The following is an 18845-nucleotide window of genomic DNA, read 5'->3' on the forward strand; positions in this document are numbered from 1 at the left end:
TTCTGCCCTGTCCAAAGACAAGTGCAGACTCTTCTATTCTGTGTCAAGTCTGTGTGGAGTTTCTTTAGCAGTACAATTCTACACTTGGCTACAGAAGGTGTATACGTAGATGATTGCAAGTGTGTATATGTATGATTGCAGCCCAAGTAAGTCCATTTAACCACAAACATAAGAGAATGTTGGTTTTCTTTAGGGGCAGTGTTGGAGAGTTGTGGGTGAGGGGACACTCAGTGGAGGAGCATCTATTTTGCCTCCAGAAGCTCCCAGGCTGAATTCTCAGCATCTCAGTAGGGCTAGGAGAAGCTTCTACCTGAAACCCTGGAGAGTCTCTTACAGTTGGTGTAGGCAGTACTGAGCAAGATGAGCACAGTATAAGGCAGCTTTGTATGTTCCTACATCAAATGCCTCCAGCCACCAGCTCCATGCTTTCCCCTCTTGTCTCCTTCAGCTTATGGCTACAAAACAATAACCCAGAAAAATCAAAATTCAGCCTAGGGGTCATTATTGGGACTATATTATATCACATGAACACTACAATTCCATTAGGGAATGTATAACAGACCTACCTGTATGGAACAGGGCAAGACATGTCTAGTTAAATGAAGCTTTTGTAAACCTAGAAGTGCTGGCTTTCCTTCATGGTGAACTCTAATTTGCCTTCCTTTCTGGGTAGACCCATACAATTACTGAAAATGGCACGTTTTCAGCATCAAGGATCAAGCTAAATCATTTGGCCAGCTAAACTGGGGCTCCTTCTGGTGGCTGACTCTTGCCCTTTGGTTTCCTTTCAGGAAGTGGGCGGTAACGTTTTTTGCCTTCTCAGGCTAGGACTACCACTTGGGAGGAGAGATCCTTTTCTGATGACTCCAGGTGGTTCTGCGAAGGAAATAAGAGAAAGATTCAATGGATCTCTAAGCATCTCCCTATAGGACTCTGGAGACAGTGCCCAAACACCTCCCTGAGATTTAAGAAATGAGATCCACTGCCTGGGTCCGCTAGGAACTGCCAGTTTTTGGGTCTTGTAGATGCTATCTTTGGGCACATCCCTGGCTCAGCTTCTCCATCTTCCTGCTCCCTCCACTCTGTTCTGGGACTGTTTAAGCCCTTCTCCTGATCCTGTTCCTCCTTTAGCCTGATCTCAACCAGCTTTCCCTCCTTTCACTTATTGAGCTGACAAGTGAGTGAGCCATGAAACTGCCTGATTTATTGTTCAGGGTGCAGGCTCTCACCAGCATGGTCTCTGAAAGGCCCGGCCGTGGTGGGACCAACCATGGCCATCTTAAAGGGATATACTGCAAGAAAGCCATGTGCAGTAGGCAGAACCCCAGCAGTCCCTCACACTGAAGCAGGATGGGATATTATCTACCTTGAACTAAAAGGAAAAAGCCAGTTTTAATGGCCATTTTGGCTGTGAGTCCTGGGAGACCTGTTCCCTACCTTGCAGGCCTTTTCTACCTGGCCTGGGAGGGCAGGGCCCTGACTGACTCCAACTACTAAAGCTGAAGCTGCTGAACAAACACTGGGGCAGGGTAGAGTTGGGGGGGCTTTTGAAGGGGTTGTTTTGGCATCATCTTGTGATTTCTGTGTAAGTTGTTCAGTTTGGATGTGTACTTTTAAATGTTTTATTTATTGTTTGTGACTACCTTTGTCAAGTTGTGGTCATGTTGTAAGCTGCTTTGAACATGGTTTGAAATGTGACAAATAAAATTATGTGTGTTTGTATGAGATACCCAATGCATTTGGAGCTTTTGATAAAATCACTGCTATAAAAGGTTTTCTCCACTGCCACCCCCACAAGTACTCATATCCAAAAATTAGTTTTTGGAAAGATGCTGATTGCTTTGTCATGAGCCCTGAGTGCATGTTTAATCAAGCCAACACAACAGTTTCGGTGTGAGCGTGTCACCTGATCTTAAATTCTACTAAGTGTTTGCTTTCTTACACTTGTGAGCTTTAAATAACAACTCAAGGGGGTTGATTTTCAGAGTAACTGTGGTCACCTGGAAAGAGGCTCCACTTTCTAACCTTACATAGTACTGCCATGCAATTTATTGTGTTTTACATACAGTGACCCATTTTGCATGTAATGCTAAGTCAAACCATGGGTTGTCTTTTATTTGTCAGATGAGTACAGTGGTGCCTCGCAAGACGAAAAGAATCCGTTCTGTGATTCTCTTCATCTAGCGGTTTTTTCGTCTTGTGAAGCAAGCCCATTGACGGATTAGCGCTATTAGCGCTATTAGTGGCTTTTAGCGGCTTATCTGCTGATCGGATCAGCTGATAAGTGGCTTAGTGGCTTAGAAAAGGGGGGGGGAACCCCGCAGGAACTCGCAAGGCATTGTCGTCTTGCGAAGCAAGCCCATAGGAAATTCGTTTTGCGAAGCACCTCCAAAACGGAAAACTCTTTCGTCTAGCGAGTTTTCCGTCTTGCGAGGCATTCGTCTTGCGGGGCACCATTGTATATTTGTCACCAGGAGTGGTTTAGTCTCAACACTGATCTAGCCTGCTCTTTCTTTCTTTCTTTCTTTCTTTCTTTCTTTCTTTCTTTCCTCCCTCCCTCCCTTCCTTCCTTCCTTCCTTCCTTCCACCCTGACATTTACTCTAGGACTTAGAGACTCAGGGTGAAGTATGATTATTATTACCATCTACTAATAATTCACTTGCCAAAAGGGATTGCCCAGGGATTGCTGGGGAACAAGCACCTTTTGTTGGAAGAGCACCTGAGCAAGTCACTCCTGTTTCTCTACTTTCTTGATGTTTAGCACCAGAAAAGAGGAAGTAATCCTCTTCTTCTGTAATACAGATCACTAATGTAAGCAACCAACAGGCACGGGCCACTTCCTAGAAGGACTTCTCCAGCAGTTTAGTAAGGCTCAAATGTTTCAGGGGTAGAGTTGGGCAGTCTTTTGTAATATGGCTCCCTGTGCAAGCCCAAAATTTAGCACCCCTAAATGGATCTTCTCAATTATGGATGTTCTCATTTTTGTGCCCCTTCAGCTCAGTGCCCTGCATGGGGGAAGCACCCACCCTGCCCTAAATCCGCTGCTAGAGAGAGGTTGGTCCCTGGTTGCTTGAAGGAGGCAGTGGTAAAACATCTTCTTGAGAAAAATGCCTATTCACCTTTTTAAGGTGTCATGGGGCAAACACACATTCAGGAAGTTGATGCAGGTGCTCATCTGATAGACATTGAGCTAGGTAATCTGTGATAATCTGCAACTGGTCTTGGGTGGAGTCTGATCAACTGTGAGCGGTTTTTCTGGTCAGGTGGTTTTGAATGAAACTACCACAGTGTATGTAAATAATCCAAGCCAAAGCAAATGTCATTCAGCCCCGGCTTCCAGTTATCAAACACAGGGATGAGAGGGAGGGAGGAGAAATGTAGGCTGCCTCAAGCACACATCAAGGAGTGCTGGTGAGGAGTGTCCAAGCCAGCCAGCCAGCCTCCACTTTGAGATGAGCCAAAAGTAAGGCGAGGCAATAGAAGGAGGAAAAGGGCAAGAGAGAAGGAGACAGAAGCTCAAGGTATTGTGGAACTCGGCATCATTCAAGGGGCCAGGATTATCCTAAAGATACCATAGCAGGGTTGAATTTATCAGTTGCTAGTTGGGAAGAAATAGGCATTCTAACAATACAAGTCATCCTATGGAACATTTGTAACAAAATTTTATAAAGCCACTATGCAGTATTGATGTTTTCCAATTATAAAAGCTCCGGATGTATGGCTCTTCTCCCCTAATAGCTTTGCTATTAGTATCTTGCAAGATAAAAATACATATTTCTCAGCTATTATTTTGAAAGGAGCACTTATGAATCACAAAATGACTATGTCGTTGTTCGTGAGGTGCACTTTGCTTTCAAACTGCAACAGGAGTTGCGAGTGACTCAGGAGCTGTGGAAGGGCAGGGCAAGCAGGACATAAGGGAAAGAAGAATGCTGGCTTGGGAAGCCCTGCAGCATAGAAAATCATAGATTTGTAGAGTGGGAAGGGATCCTGAAGATCATCTAGTCCAACCCATTGCAATTTCTTTGGGTTGCATCCAATGTAGTGCTAAGTTTAAAAAAGATTGGCAATGAACTTGTTTCACTCGCTCAGGAATTTGGAACCTGCGGCCCTCCATGAGTTTTGTAGACTACAGCTCCCACCATTTTTTATCATTGCCCAAGCCAGCAGGGGCTGCTGGGAACTGGAGTCCAATGGCATCTGGTGGGCCACAGGTTCCCCCTCCTTGCAGATTGTCCTGTTCAAGTGTATCCTCTTGTGCAAAGGGTTCTGCAGTTGGATAGCTTGTATTCATATGTACAATTTGTACAGAAAAGAAAAGTGTATCTGAAGAAGTGTGCATGCACACGAAAGCTCATACCAAGAACTAACTTAGTTGGTCTTTAAGGTGCTACTGGAAGGAATTTTTTTATTTTGACTATGGCAGACCAACACGGCTACCTATCTGTAACCAGAAAAGAAAAGGAAATTCTACCGCATTTCCACCAACCCAAGCTCTTGTGTAACCATTGCATTTATTTTCCCAGAACTTGGTTGCTGCTTTATTTCAATAGGTTAGTTTATTTTACCTTATTTTAGCTCTGCTTGAGTTATCAGCTGTGTTTTATTCTATATAATGCTTTCGGTACTGATGCAGTTTAATACTCATGCCTGTAGAAATGAAAAATCACGGGAGACGAGAGAGGCAGGTGTAGCTAGGCGTCTGTCTGGGCGGACCCTGAGAGCCTCTTTTATTGAATATTACAAGCATTGCCAAAAGTGTGCCTGTGGCTGATTGGTTGATACATACACACAGAAACTTGTGATTGGTTAACATAAGTACTAAGGCGGGAATTACATGTGAAAGGTGGGGATTACATGTGATCATTTATCATTGATGGAGAGAAGGCTGAGAATCGGAGCTAGAACTAGACAGGCATGAAGCCTCCTAATTGAATTGTAACTAGGGATTAATTGGCACAAACAATATAACAATCGGGTTCTATAATTATGGTCAGCTAGGTATGGAGAGCAAGTACAGTTTGTTTTCCATGAGCTTAGGATGTCTGTTACTAATGATTGATCATATCATGTAACAATGTAATCAGGTTTTATGATCAGCTAGGCGTGAAGAGCAGGTTCGTACAGTGTGTGCAAAAGCAGGGAAAAACCTACAAGCAAGACTTCTCAGAAAGCAAGAGAAAAAGAGGAGCAAGGCTTCCCCAAAATGGAGCAGTTTTGTGCAGAAAGAGACTTCCCTTTACATGCCGTTGACTGCCACCTTGAAGCTGAGGTAGTAGATGGTATATAAACATTTTAATGAATGAAGAAATAAAATGAAATAAAAATGAATGGTTTTACCCATGGTCTTGTTGTAGACTCCTAGCACAGTCTGAACTCTTGTTGACAACATTGCTACAATTATTATGGAACAATAAGAATGTCACCAAAATGGCAATACATTGTTTCTTGCCATTAAATATCTGAGAGTTATTAATATCATGTCCCACATGCCCCAGATCTCCTTTCTGGTTGAAATGGGGCGCCTGTTTACTACTACTACTACTACTACTACTACTACTACTACTACTACTAATAATAATAATAATAATAATAATTTATTATTTATACCCCGCCCATCTGGCTGAGTTTCCCCAGCCACTCTGGGCGGCTTCCAATCAAGTGTTAAAAACAATACAGCATTAAATATTAAAAACTTCCCTAAACAGGGCTGCCTTCAGATATCTTTTAAAGAGAAGATAGCTGCTTATTTCCTTCACATCTGAAGGGAGGGTGTTCCACAGGGCGGGCGCCACTATTGAGAAGGCACTCTGTCTGGTTCCCAGTAACCTCACTTCTCACAATGAGGGAACCGCCAGAAGGCCCTCGGCGCTGGATCTCAGTGTCTGGGCTGAACGATGGGGGTGGAGAGGCTCTTTCAGGTATACAGGACCGAGGCTGTTTAGGGCTTTAAAGGTCAGCACCAACACTTTGAATTGTGTTTGGAAACGTACTGGGAGCCAATGTAGATCTCTCAGGACCAGTGTTATGTCCCAGCGGCCGCTCCCAGTCACCAGTCTAGCTGCCGCATTCTGGATTAATTGCCGTTTCCGGGTCACCTTCAAAGGTAGCCCCACGTAGAACGCATTGCAGTAGTCCAAACGGGAGATAACCAGAGCATGCACCATAAGATAACTAGAGCATGCACCACTCTGGCAAGACAGTCCGCAGGCAGGTAGGGTCTCAGCCTGCGTTCCAGGTGGGGCTGGTAGACAGCCAGGTGGAGTTGGTAGAATTGCATTTTCCATGGCACCCAATTTCCCCAGATGCACCACACATGGATGGGAGTGCTTTACCAGCTCACAAATCCTGTAGCTGTCATCTTGTGAATAGGTACCTACCTGGCCCACTTCCCAGTACTTACTGAGAGTGATGGCATGGCCAGGAGGGTGTGATTGCCAACGCCAAATGCTTCTGGGAGGCTTTGTAAGCAAGCAGTCCCTTGAACGTGCAATGCATGCCAGGAGACTAGAAACACTAGGAAATTGCCGTTCTTATGGTACCCAGCTTTTACTTACATGTAGTGATATTCAAGAGTTCAGTGAAACAGAAGCCTTTGTGTCTTGAATGGAGATGGTCAAGCCACCCCTTCCATCAGCCTCTGATGCAATTTGATGGAAAGGGGAGCAGAAAGGTCTAATTCACTGAGCAAAGACTGAGCTGGGTTCTGAGGTTTTCAGTCTGTGATGTGTAGGGACGTCATTTATCCCCACCACCACCATATATGTACGCACACGCATATATGTAAATTTAAGGAAATAAATACAGTGGAACCTTGATTCCTGAACGGCTTAGTTGCTGAACAAATTGGCTGCCAAATGCTGCAAACCCGGAAGTAAGTGTTCTGGTTTGCGAACTTTTTTTGGAAGCCAAATATCCAACACGGCTTCTGCTTGAGTGCAAGAAGATCCTGCAGCCAATCGGAAGCCCTGCCTTGGTTTTCGAACAGTTTTGGGAGTCGAACGGACTCCTGGAATGGATTAAGTTTGAGAACCAAGGTACCACTGTAATACAATAAGTTAAATAAAAATGCAATGTATCTCACCATAATGAGGAAGACTGTGACCTGATGTATGTGCCATCCAGCTGCTAACTGAAGTTGGGTTACTTTAAGGCTCCTGTTCTCATGTCTTAGGGATCTTTATCTTTGAACCAGTGTTGATCCTCTATTAGAAGGTTCTTTGGTTCGTGTTCTGCAGAGTAGAACACATGGCTACTTTAATGTCATTTCCTCACATTAGCAATGCCTAAGGATACCAGCTGCTGCTGTTGGCTTTGTGCACAGCATACATGCCCCCCCCCCGAGAATCCTGGGAATGGTAGTTTGAGAATGCTGATAATTGTAGCACTGCGAGGGATAAGCTACAGTTTCCAGGATTTTGGGGGTTGGTGCTTTAAATGTATGGTAGGTATGCAGTCACTGTTTGTTTGTTTTCAGATTAGGATACAGACTCCATTGGGTCTGGTCTGCAGCTATGTATCCTTTGATTTTTCCCGATTCCCCCCCCCCAATTGCTAAAGCAGTATGAATATAGATCTGTATCCTTTTGCCATATATTCACATTGTGTGATCTTCAAGGATTGTGATCTCCTGACCTGAGCGTCCTAAATCTTACCTGTAGACAGATGTTTGTAGATGTAGACGTGCTTCTTGAAAGACCTGTGGGATGCTGGAGTTACTAGTTAACACAATAGTATTTCAAAGCTTACCTAGGCTCAAGGTGCATCACGTAGACAAGATTTTACAGTTTGCTAATGGTTCTTGCAGAAATCATTGTAGTGAAAAAGCAAAGGTTGCCTATAAGTCACACAGTGGTTCAAATAATATTTCTGGAAAGGCATCATGAAACTATTTCCCTAAAACCTCTCTTTCAGCTGCTTAAAGAAATGAGATGGTGGCTCTTTCATGACATCAAGTTAATGTTTAAATAGGTTGTTCAGCAAAAAAAACCCCATGGTTTGGGCTCCTTGTTCAAGAAAATGCTGCTTCATTATTTGATGGTGGCTTCCATTCCTGCAAGCTCACCTATGCAATCTTAATAAGTAACCTAAAAGCTGACTTGTGTGATTTAGTAACAATGTGGGAAATTTGTGTCTAAATTGCTGATCTTTGCTTCCTTTTCCTGCTCTTGGGATGGAGCCCTTTGGTTTTATTCTATCAAAATCTATTCAGAACCTTATTTCTGCTGCAATGTTTTGGGGAAAATCTGTTGGATGTTTGCTTGCCAGTGGTGGATTGAACCAAAGCTGGCAGAGACAAAAAGATGCTGGACTAACTAATTTCAAAAAAATGACATTCGTGATTCAGTTGTCACCATGTCTATGCCAGATCAGAATTCCTAATCCCATGCAGGTCTGCTCAGAAGTAAGCCCTGTAATAGGAATGCAGAACAGTTAGTACAGCAGACCAATACAGCTCCTAATCTAGAAATCTAGGGAAAGTACTTCCTTTCTGATTTTAGTGTGTTATACACACAAATGGCAGAAGTCTACCAATTTATTCTCAGACAGCAGGAGAAAAATTTATCCCCGCCCGCCAAGTCAGACAGTATTGCCCCGTTCAGTTGTCCTGAAAATGCATAGAAAGATGAGGAAACACTTTCTGAAAATAAGGAAGAAGCAAAAAGGAAAGGAGAGAATGGAAGACTGAGCAACATGAGAAGGTGCCCAGGAGGTCATGTCAAGGCTATATGAGATCCTCAGATTGCCCACCTGCCAGCATCTCTTTTGCTGTTATCTGACTACATGTTAAGACCTCCACAAGGAGAGAATCCTGTGACTGTGAGTAGGACTGCCAGTGAGAATTTATTTATTATAAAGGTAGGAAGCATCCCCTTAGATGCTTTTTTCTTTTTCTTTTTAACCGGTGCTAGGCTGCAGAAACACTCCATTAACAGGACAAGCTTTCTCCTATTCTACCTTGCTCAGCTGGTACACTTTCTCCTCTTCCACAATTGTCCTTGTTCATTTTTTTGTGATGCTACCAGTGTTTGTTTAATGAAGAAATGTGTTGCTATTGTGAAAGGTTAACTGGAAGTCCTTTACAAGTGTGACGTGCAAACAATCCTCGCCAACCTACTTCAAGGTGCAGAGTGCATATACTCTGTTCACAGAGAACATGAAAGCAGAGGGGAAACGTAGATGGCCCCAATGAAGAAAAATAATCCAGACTGAAAGTTAGAGCAGATTTCATTTTTTTACCACTTTACCCACAAGATGGTGCTGTGCTACCCATGAATGCATAGATACCATTGTCTTTATGGTTCCTAAATTGCCATTTGAAAAACTATTTTATTAGGATTGGTGAAACAGTGTTATAGCTAGCGCCTGTGACCATTTACTGAAAATTAAATCCCACTGAGTTCAATAAGCATAACATCTCTAAGTTCTGTTTCTGTGCGTGACGGTAGGCTGGCTAGCTAGCTGGGAGGGTTGTCATCGCCTCCACCCCACTTGAAGGAGAAACGACTCACCCTGTGTCTGTAAGAACCAAGGAAGCCATCTAAACTGCGGCATAAAATGGCTCCCCGTCTGAAAATGGGAGTATCTATGCCAAAGAGGAAGCTCTGACAACCAGACTTTGGGGACAGGGTTAGCATTATATGTGGCAAGCCTCGTTTTGGTTTCACTATCTTCCGTAGTTCTGTGTACCAGTCAAGCCCGCATAACAGCTGTTTCCATAACAATTATCAATAAAGTAATTATGGCGCAATTCAGCCCTCTGACACACAGAGCTAAACTACATTCCTCCTCCTGCCCTGACTCACGAGCTGTGGTACAGCCACGTCAGCAAATGAGATGCTGCAGCTGTCAGTATTTAAATGCCAAGGAAGGGGGCTGGAGAAAGCTTGCTGTTTCTAAGAAGATGCGTCCAATGTCAGAGTGTCATGGAAGAGAGACAGCTTGTCTAATGGAGACCACTGCTTTGGGCAATATTAGAGATAACCAGATCTGGAATCAGTCCCCACAACCACCACCTTCAAATAACTTGGGTTATTTCATTGCCCAATGTTGATCCTGCTTTATCCTATTCTACTTACCTATTTAAAAGATGTTAGTACTGAGCTGGTATCTAACTCTAGAGCAGCAGCCCTGAGCCCAAGAGCTACAGCCAGAAGTGGCTCACCCTGTGAGGCAGAACTGCAGAGCTTCCCAGCCTCTGCCACCCACCAGGAGAGAGGAAAGATGGCTGAGAGGTCAGGGTGTGTAGGCATACCAGCAGAGACAATCTGGTGCTCCCACCAAAATGTCTTCACTGCTCTGATCTCCTTGCCTCCTTTGTTGGAGGTTTTTAAGCAGAGGTTGGTCATCTGTCATGGGTGCTTTAGTGGAGATTCCTGCATAGCCAGAAATTGGACTAGATGACTCTCAGGGTCCTTTCCAACCCAACTCCCAGGAAGCAACAGCAACAAACTTGCCAGGAAGCCCCAACAAATGATCCACTTCTGGGTATAGCAAATCTCTACTACAAGACTTTTCTTCTCCTAATCTGTTTGTGCCTTAACTGGAGGGATCAGCCAGGAGGGGAGTGTAGAAATTCTGCCTTTGTTTCTAATATGTTCTTCTCTTCAAAATGTTAAGCTAGAGATTGCTACCAGGTGATCTGTTTATACTGTAAATCACTTCAAGATGGCTTACGGGAAGCCATTCAGAAGCCCATTGGGCCAAGCAAAAATCACACAATGTTCTGCCACTGAGAGGTCAAGAAGAATCAACAGGGTTGCACACCCCCTGTTGATCAACAAAGGGGGGTCCTCTCTATCAACAAAGGTCATTCATTTATCAGGAGCCTGAACTGAAATGGGGTTAGAAACTTGGTCTCATCCACACAACTAATGACATATCAAGCCAGATTATGCAGGCTTGGTTTATGGACTCACGTTAGGTACCTGCTACGGCTGAAATTTTTGAATTGGCCACAACTCTCTCTAAAAATTCCAGCACACAATGCATATATGTGAGAAATAGCTGTGACGAAAAAGTTGTTTAGCTGGTTCAAACATTACAGCTGAACAGCACAGATCCATACAGTGTATCAAAGCTGCAACGTGTGAATTGTCTGTTTTGATGGACCTGCCTGCTTCTTCATCAACATTCTCACTTTCTCAACCCGGTTAATTATTATTAAAAGGGAGTAATGAGGAGAAACGTGTGCCGAAGTCCATTGTGAGATAAAGAGGCAACAGGCGACACCTTTTTGGGCAGTCATGAGCCAAACACCAGCCACTACTGAGCCACCCACTGCCAGGCCTGAAGAGAAGAAACTTACCTTTGAAGTGCCAGACATCATTGTTGTCGTCCTTTACTTCGCCTTTGTCCTTGCTGTTGGAATATGGGTAAGTCAGCCGTTTTGCAATGACTAGTGGTGCTAGATGTCTCTTGTTTTTAAGAAAGGCCTCTTCACTGAACAACATAGCACTGTAGTGATGCTCCTATTTAACATCTCTTTTCCTTTTGGCTGCATAGAACAGAGCCAGGTTTTCTCCCTTTTTCCCATCTAAGCTCCTAGGTGGGCATAAATCTGTGTTCAGCTGTGCTTTTCAGAGCTGCAAAGCCATTGTTTTTTTCCCTCCTCTTCATTTCAGTCTTCTCTTCGAGCCAGTCGGGGAACAGTTGGAGGCTATTTCTTGGCTGGAAGATCCATGACATGGTGGCCAGTAAGTATGTAATAACCCACACCTTGAGAACAGCCTTTGCCAGATGTTGCAGATGACTGCAGCTCCCATTAGTCCCAGGCAGTGTAATGGTGGGATCTGATGGGCGCTGAGTCCAAGAACATCTGGGGGTGCCGAGTTGGTTGCATTACTCTTGATCAGAGGTGGCCAGCCTTCCAGATGTTGCTGGAGTAAAACTCCCATCACCAAATCACCATTGGGCTTGTTGTCTGAGCTGATGGGAGCTGGAATCCAGTGCTTTTCTTTCAGGGGGTATTCAAGGGTACGCAGTTCTGGCACCTTTTTCCCCTAGAAGAAAAGTACTGCTGGAATCCATCAGCATATTGAGGGCACCATGTAGGCTATCTCTGTTTAAAAAGCAGTATTCCTTACAGTGTGGTTTAAGCAATTGACATATATACAGATGTCAAGGGATAGTTGATGTCAAGGGATAGGCTGAGAAAGAGGGAAGATGAAACTGGGATGATCCTTGCTGTGGTGAAAAACGAGTGAAAGAATGCTGCACTAGCTGTAGGACGAAAGTGGTGAGGGTGGGGGTGATAAGAAAGGAAGAATGTGGCATATCTTTCCTGCTGTAAGAAATATGTAGCTAGGAAGGTTATGCCAACTGCTGCACTCTCAGTATCACAAATCATAGCCTTGTTGCGCGGTTGCAAAGCAATTAGTACTGCAAGCACTGAAGGAAATACATACTGAAGATTTAAAACTTTAGGGCAGTTTTTAAAATACATAGTTTTCCAAGAGTGTGTGTTTGTGAGTGAATATGGATGTGAATATGGCAATTGAAGCCAAAACACTGTTTCAAGGGAAGTCCTAGTGGACACACTGAAGCTCAATTCATGCACCGGATTGCACTGTTAAATGCTCATGCACCCAAATGAACCACCAGTGATGTAAAGCAGGGATAAGGAACCTATGGCTGTTCAGTTCCCATCAGTCCCAGCCAGCATAGGCAATGGTCAGAAAAGATGGGAGCTGGAGTCTATTAACATGTGAAGGCCTCGGGTTCCCCATCCCTGGTGCAAAACCTTTAGAAACAGCAATAAACAAGCAGCCATATTGCTGGAAGCATATGAAGCGTATCAATTCTGGAATTTAATATATATCAGGTAACATCAGGCTTTTGCAAAGTGGCATTGTTGTTGCAAAGAAGAGAGCCAATTTCTTTTTTAAAAATCCAGCACATCCAACAACCCTAAAGATAAAAACAAAAACAAGGCCTTTTTCAAATAAAAATGAAAATTAACTCAAGTTCAAGAGCAGTTCCCATTCCTCTCATGAAACAACGGCAGGAGTCTCTTTTGCACTGTCTAGTAACTTCTTCATTTATTGAGCAACTGTGTTAGGACTGCAACTCTCCACACTAAACCACCCAGATATAAATCTCCAAAATGATTCACTGGAAAGGCATAAACCTTTTGAAGGACACATTTTCTTTGGAGCAGAAAGGTAATATAACAATAATTTAAAGACCCAGAGAAATAAGTGTCAGAGGAGTAAATATCCTTTTTGCCCTGTCACAAAAGAACACAAGGCTGTAGATCTTGCAAGTGTTTAACTGCAAGCTGAATGCAGTTTTGAACTCCAACATTAATTGTAAATTCCATAGGCTACGTTTTCTCCCCTGGAGACACGCACTCGCACCTGGTTATTGTTCTAATGCGCTTTGTGATTCACTTTCTCCCAGGTGACATGTAAGCATTGGCTTACCTGTAGCCTCTACAGTTTCATTGCAGGAAATTTAAGGGGCTGCCAAGAAGTCAAGTGTCCCCATCATCGTTCCTGCTGGACTTAGTTTTTTCAGGGAGAACAAAACTTCCTGGGAACTGAATCCAAGCAGAGGCTTGGATTCCCATCACCCTGAGTAAGGTGGCTGTTTAGCATTCGTCATTTATCTCTTGTTTTGGTATCCCATGGAAGCCCAGGGCAGCTAACAGCAACAGTGAGATACAAAGTATAATAAAACAATGATTAAAATATCTAGCAACATGGAGCCTTTAATTTGGGATGCCTCCTAAGTGTCCTTTCTAAATGAAGACCTGATCTAATAATCCTGCTCATGTTGCAGGAAATCTCACATTATACACTATCTTCAACTTTTTGCAGATCCACCTACACTGTGGGTTACCAGAGCTTGGGTTCAATAATGTGGAAAGGCAGCATACAGAGTTCCCAGAGAAGAGGGATTGGTTGTTAAACTACTTTGGGAATTGTAGCTCTCTGGAGGTGGAGGAATAGGGACCACTTAACAACTCAGCACCCTTAACAAACTACAGTTCCCAGTGTTATTTGGGGAAAGCCATGACTGTCTAAAGTGACATGTATTGTGCCCATGAGGCCTCAGTTATGAACCAATTCCCTTTCCAGGGTTTCACTTTGGGGCTGAGAGGACCATTACCTAAATCGTAACAGGCCTTTGCTTGGGATAGGAAGTAATGTTTCCCTAAACTCTTAACTCTGCCTCAGGCTGATTAGTGTGACTTTTCCTCCCCCAAACCTGGAGGAAATGTTGGTAGAGGATGAATCGCTGCACAACATCCTTTTACTGCCTCTGTGTTCCAGGATATAGGGAGCGCATTATGGGTTTAGACCCAAGTGCTGCTAGGAAAATTATAAACTCTGGTTACTTAAGGCCACTGTGGCATTGTATTACATGGCTTTACGTCGCCTCTTTTATACTGTCTACTACAATAAGGACATGTGTCTTAAGGAAAGTGTTTACATTTCTTGGGAGCCTTTCTGTTTACCCAAGATATGAATGCGTATTGTAGCCGTTAGTCTTTCAATCAGAGGCTTCCCAGATGAGATGTTTGCAAGTGTTTGCTTCAGGAAAAGTTTTCAGTCTTATCTCGTATTAATATTTTAACTATCCCAAAGGTCTGGAGCAGGTCAGATTCCATTAATCTTTGCTTAGGGCTCAGCAGTGCAAGAGGCAGAAAGACCTGCTACTTGGAAAAGGAAAACCACAGAGCAAGTGAGGCAATACCTTTTATGGGGGGTGGGAACACAGTAATGTTGAAAATGCTGGATTACAAAAAATAAAAGTGTAAGTATTGAAAGCAAACAGCAACAAGGGAGTAATGTCACATTGGTCCAGTAACAGGTAGAAAATTAGAAAAATGGAGCAGACTAGTCTGGAATCCTTTCCCCTAGTATTTTGTTAGGTTGTTGGGTCTTCTTATTTTCACATATACATAAGGAGCATGCATTCAGGAATATTGTCCAGAGACATCTGGAATGGATGAAGCACCTACATTTCTGTGATATAAACCTATGGGGTCAAAAGCCATAAGTTATCTCTAGTCACACAAGCGCTTTCCTTTAAAAAAAAATAACAAAAAATATTTCTTGCAATCACATCAGGAAATAACAGTACACAGCCAGTATGTACTGGATACAACCTGAGGTGTGCCTCATAACTTACGTCTACATTTTCATATATTCTCCTCAGTAACAGCACTGTTAAAATAAACCCAAGGTATTTCACAGTCTCTAACCTTTCACAGTTTACACTCTGTATATTTTTAACCAAACAGAGCCACCTACTTTAAACACACACTGCTGGGCTGGGTGCCCCATTGCTTGTCAAGGCAATATTTTCCTTCATGGCAGGCCAAGCTGAAGCTTCCAGCATGCAGTATAAATATTTGCCCGCAGATATGTCCTGCATTCTTTCATGTAAGACATGATCCAGTTCCACCCTGCCCCTGCTCCAGAGTCCCTGGTTTGAGATGCTCCAGGTTGGCTGTGACGCTTGACTTGAATCAAGTTGTCTTTACGTTGCAGAAAACATCAATTCATGTAACTCTGGTGAATCCTTGAAGGTCTCCTTCATTACAATGAATATATTACAATGAAAAATTGATTATTGCATGATAAATATGTAAATGTGTTTATTTAAGTATTTACTTTGAAAAGCATTTGCCCTTTGCAGATGTTAAGTGGCTAAAATGCATGATCACCATTGATGGCATGGCTGATCACGCTGCTCAGCCATTAACCATCTGAAAAGCGTAGATTGACACCTTCAGACTCAAAATTTGCACCACCATTTTTGTTTTCAACACAGTTACAACATTCTTAAAACATCATTACATACTCTGCAACCTTGTTCCTCTTGGCAGTGCCACTATTTATGCACATTATCCATATCTGTGTATTTATATTTGTACATGTAGCAGACTTAAAAGTTTGGCTGGTTTGGAGCTTCATGTTCAGCTGGTTTGGCCAATTAGCAATGATTAACCTGAAGTTAGGGACGCGGGCGGCGCTGTGGATACAACCTCAGCGCCTAGGGCTTGCTGATCGCATGGTTGGCGGTTCGAATCCCCGCAGTGGGGTGAGCTCCCGGCTTTCGGTCCCAGCTCCTGCCAACCTAGCAGCTCGAAAGCACCCTTAAGTGCAAGTAGATAAATAGGTACCACTTTATAGCGGGAAGGTAAACGGCGTTTCCGTGTGCTGCGCTGGCTCTCCAGATGCAGCTTGTCACGCTGGCCACGTGAGCCGGAAGTGTCTCCGGACAGCACTGGCCCCCAGCCTCTTAAGTGAGATGGGCGCACAACCCTAGAGTCGGACACGACTGGCCCGTACGGGTAGGGGTACCTTTACCTTTACCTTTAACCTGAAGTGTAGGAAGCAATACAGTTGAATGAGGTTTTGTGTGACATCCTCCATGACTGGCCACCCAGAAGATACTGGAATGGCCTGATCAGTTTTCAAGTGACCAGGCCAGCTGATTGATCTGACATTATCACTTCCACGTTGAGACTAGTTTGGGGTGTGCCTTCTAAAAGTGCACACATACAACCACTAGTGGGATCTGGAGCCATCCTAAGACATTTTGCTCCTTGGAACAAGGAGGAATAAGGAAGTGGAGACAAACCAAGATAGAAATTCACCTTGGGGATAAATGAGGCGTATATAGATACAAGCTAGCAGCCTAATACCTGACATTGCTCAAAAATCAGGAAGCCAAAAAATCAGCACGGTTTTGAAAGGGTCAGTCCACCATCTTGATTTAAAATGGTGTCCAATTGTACCCAAACATAAACAAAAATCCACTCCTTGTACTCAGGAACCATCGTGTTAAATTTGGTTACGATATCATAGGAGGTGCCCAGATGTGTAGCAAACAGACAACTTTCCAAAATATATAGCAGAGAAATAAACAGAGAAAAACATGCAGTCAGCTCTTCCAATTTATGCTTAATTATGCAGATTAAAAGATTATGGCATTTGAGTAGTCCAAGTATTGGCAGCCAAACACTCAGAGCAGTAAAGTAGGAATCTCCATCACTTATGATCTTAGGATGAATCATGCAGTCTTTGTTTTTAAACAGGGAAATTAGATTTTGAGGTGTGAACTCTATGCTTTCTCCCCACAGATAGAACATACAGCTGACCTTTTTCTATCAACTAACGGCAGCATTTTGTGTTTTAGATTGGAGCATCTCTGATGTCAAGCAATGTGGGGAGTGGCTTATTTATCGGCCTGGCGGGTACAGGAGCTGCAGGAGGCTTGGCCGTTGGGGGCTTTGAGTGGAACGTAAGATGTCCTTGAAGGATTCAACTTGCTCTTGACAAGGGATGTGGGTGTGGGCATCAGCTTAGTCAAGTGAAGAGGTTATTTGGTACTCCCCAATGCCTGAGTTTTATTGTATCTCCAACAAGACAATTGGAAATGCATAACTGATTTCAGCAGAAATGTTAGTAGGCTCATGTGGCACATTCCAATGTAAATAAGCAGGATAAAATTAATGCTAGAGCACATTTTCCTAGAACAAACAACAGTCTGAAACTTGGAAACCTCTGTAGCTTCAGATTTATTTTTTATTTATTTTTTTGAAACATTGGGCTGGATTCATTTGTGCTAGCCAAAGCCAGGGCAGCAAGACCCACATGACCCAGTTACCTCCCCAAATCCCCCAAGAGGATCAAGAGAATCCCCAGAACAGCACATGGGGGCATGGAAAAAGGGGAGATGATTCTATCTGGCAAGAATGAATGAATTAGATGTAGGATTGCCTGTTCGAGGTCTTGAAACATTGCCTATAGCTTTAAGAGCACTGAGTCATAAAGAGTGTATATAGCATCATGGTATTGAAAGAGGCTATTTGACCACTGCTCCATCTTCTTTAGCCTGCAGTGCCATCTAGGTGTGTAGTGCCATTGTTTCAGTGGCTGGTGTCACTTGTGATCTTGGAACTCTTAAAACAAGTTTCTTGGTCTGAATCTGGCAACCTTAGCTGGATATGTATATATGACAAAAGTCAGAATGTGACTAAATTAACTTTTTGTGGTTTGGCATTATAGTTTACTATCTATCTGCCCTAGCCAGATGGGAGAATGAGCCCCTAGTTTTTGCCATGTACCCTTGGTCATTTCTTGATGGTAGGAATTGTTCTAGCTATATGTACTCTCTCCCAGAGTTGCCAAATGAGGAATGTCAAGTAAAGGGTTGGTGCCAAGGATTAAAAACAAATGTTTAGTGGATAAGTTATTCTCTAGTTCACCGCTATGGATTTTAGAGAGCATTGGGGCAAATTTGTTTCAAAATTGAAAAGGATGCTAACATGAACACTACTAATGGCAGTATTCTACTCCTAAATGTGAAACTGTCTTCGAGCAAATGTTGATTCATAATAGTCACTTGCAGCAAACGTCAGTTGTATTAATACATTCCTGCAATAAACTCCTATAGAGTTTCTAAAATAAGAGGATTATCTTGTGGAAAAAAATGTTTTAAATGACAAGTGCCTTTTAACTTTCATCAAATTCATGTTATTATCATGATGATGATAATATAGTATTTATGGTAGTTGAGAGGTAATGTGGTTCCCACTTCTATATATTTCAAGAGGGTGTGCAGAAAGCAGGAGAAGGCAGGAGAAGTGAAGTGAAAGAGGCTAGCTCTGTGCTAGCATTGTTTGAAAATCATGGCTATGCCGCTACTGGAGGAGCTGGTGCTGCATGCAGTGACAATGCTTCACTCACAGCGCAGGTCTGCAGCTGTCCTGAGGGATGTGTGAGCTTCTCTGCTGCCAACAAAACCGGCAGGTTGGCTGTCTCTAAGATGAATGACTCCTCTTGGTGCAAAAGGTCACCCAGTAATATACCTCCTGTTGCCACAA

General features: G+C 43.3%; 1 protein-coding gene across 3 annotated transcripts in view; it reads left to right on the forward strand.

Moving 5' to 3' along the window:
- Positions 1-3339: 3339 nt before the first annotated feature.
- Positions 3340-18845, forward strand: part of SLC5A9 (solute carrier family 5 member 9) — a 33155-nt gene continuing 17649 nt past the window's right edge. The window contains exons 1-5 of one of the 3 annotated variants that reach the window (XM_083509589.1): positions 3482-3522; positions 4528-4554; positions 11172-11376; positions 11626-11697; positions 17156-17260. In XM_083509589.1, coding sequence (XP_083365715.1) covers positions 11248-11376; positions 11626-11697; positions 17156-17260 — 306 coding nt within the window. In that variant the 5' untranslated portion in view covers positions 3482-3522; positions 4528-4554; positions 11172-11247. Of the gene's footprint in view, positions 3523-4527; positions 4555-11171; positions 11377-11625; positions 11698-17155; positions 17261-18845 lie in introns of all 3 variants that reach the window. The other 2 variants (XM_083509588.1, XM_083509590.1) reach the window with 2 other exon arrangements.

Source organism: Podarcis liolepis (genome assembly GCF_965112155.1).
Source record: "Podarcis liolepis genome assembly, chromosome: 6".
NCBI lineage: Eukaryota > Metazoa > Chordata > Lepidosauria > Squamata > Lacertidae > Podarcis > Podarcis liolepis.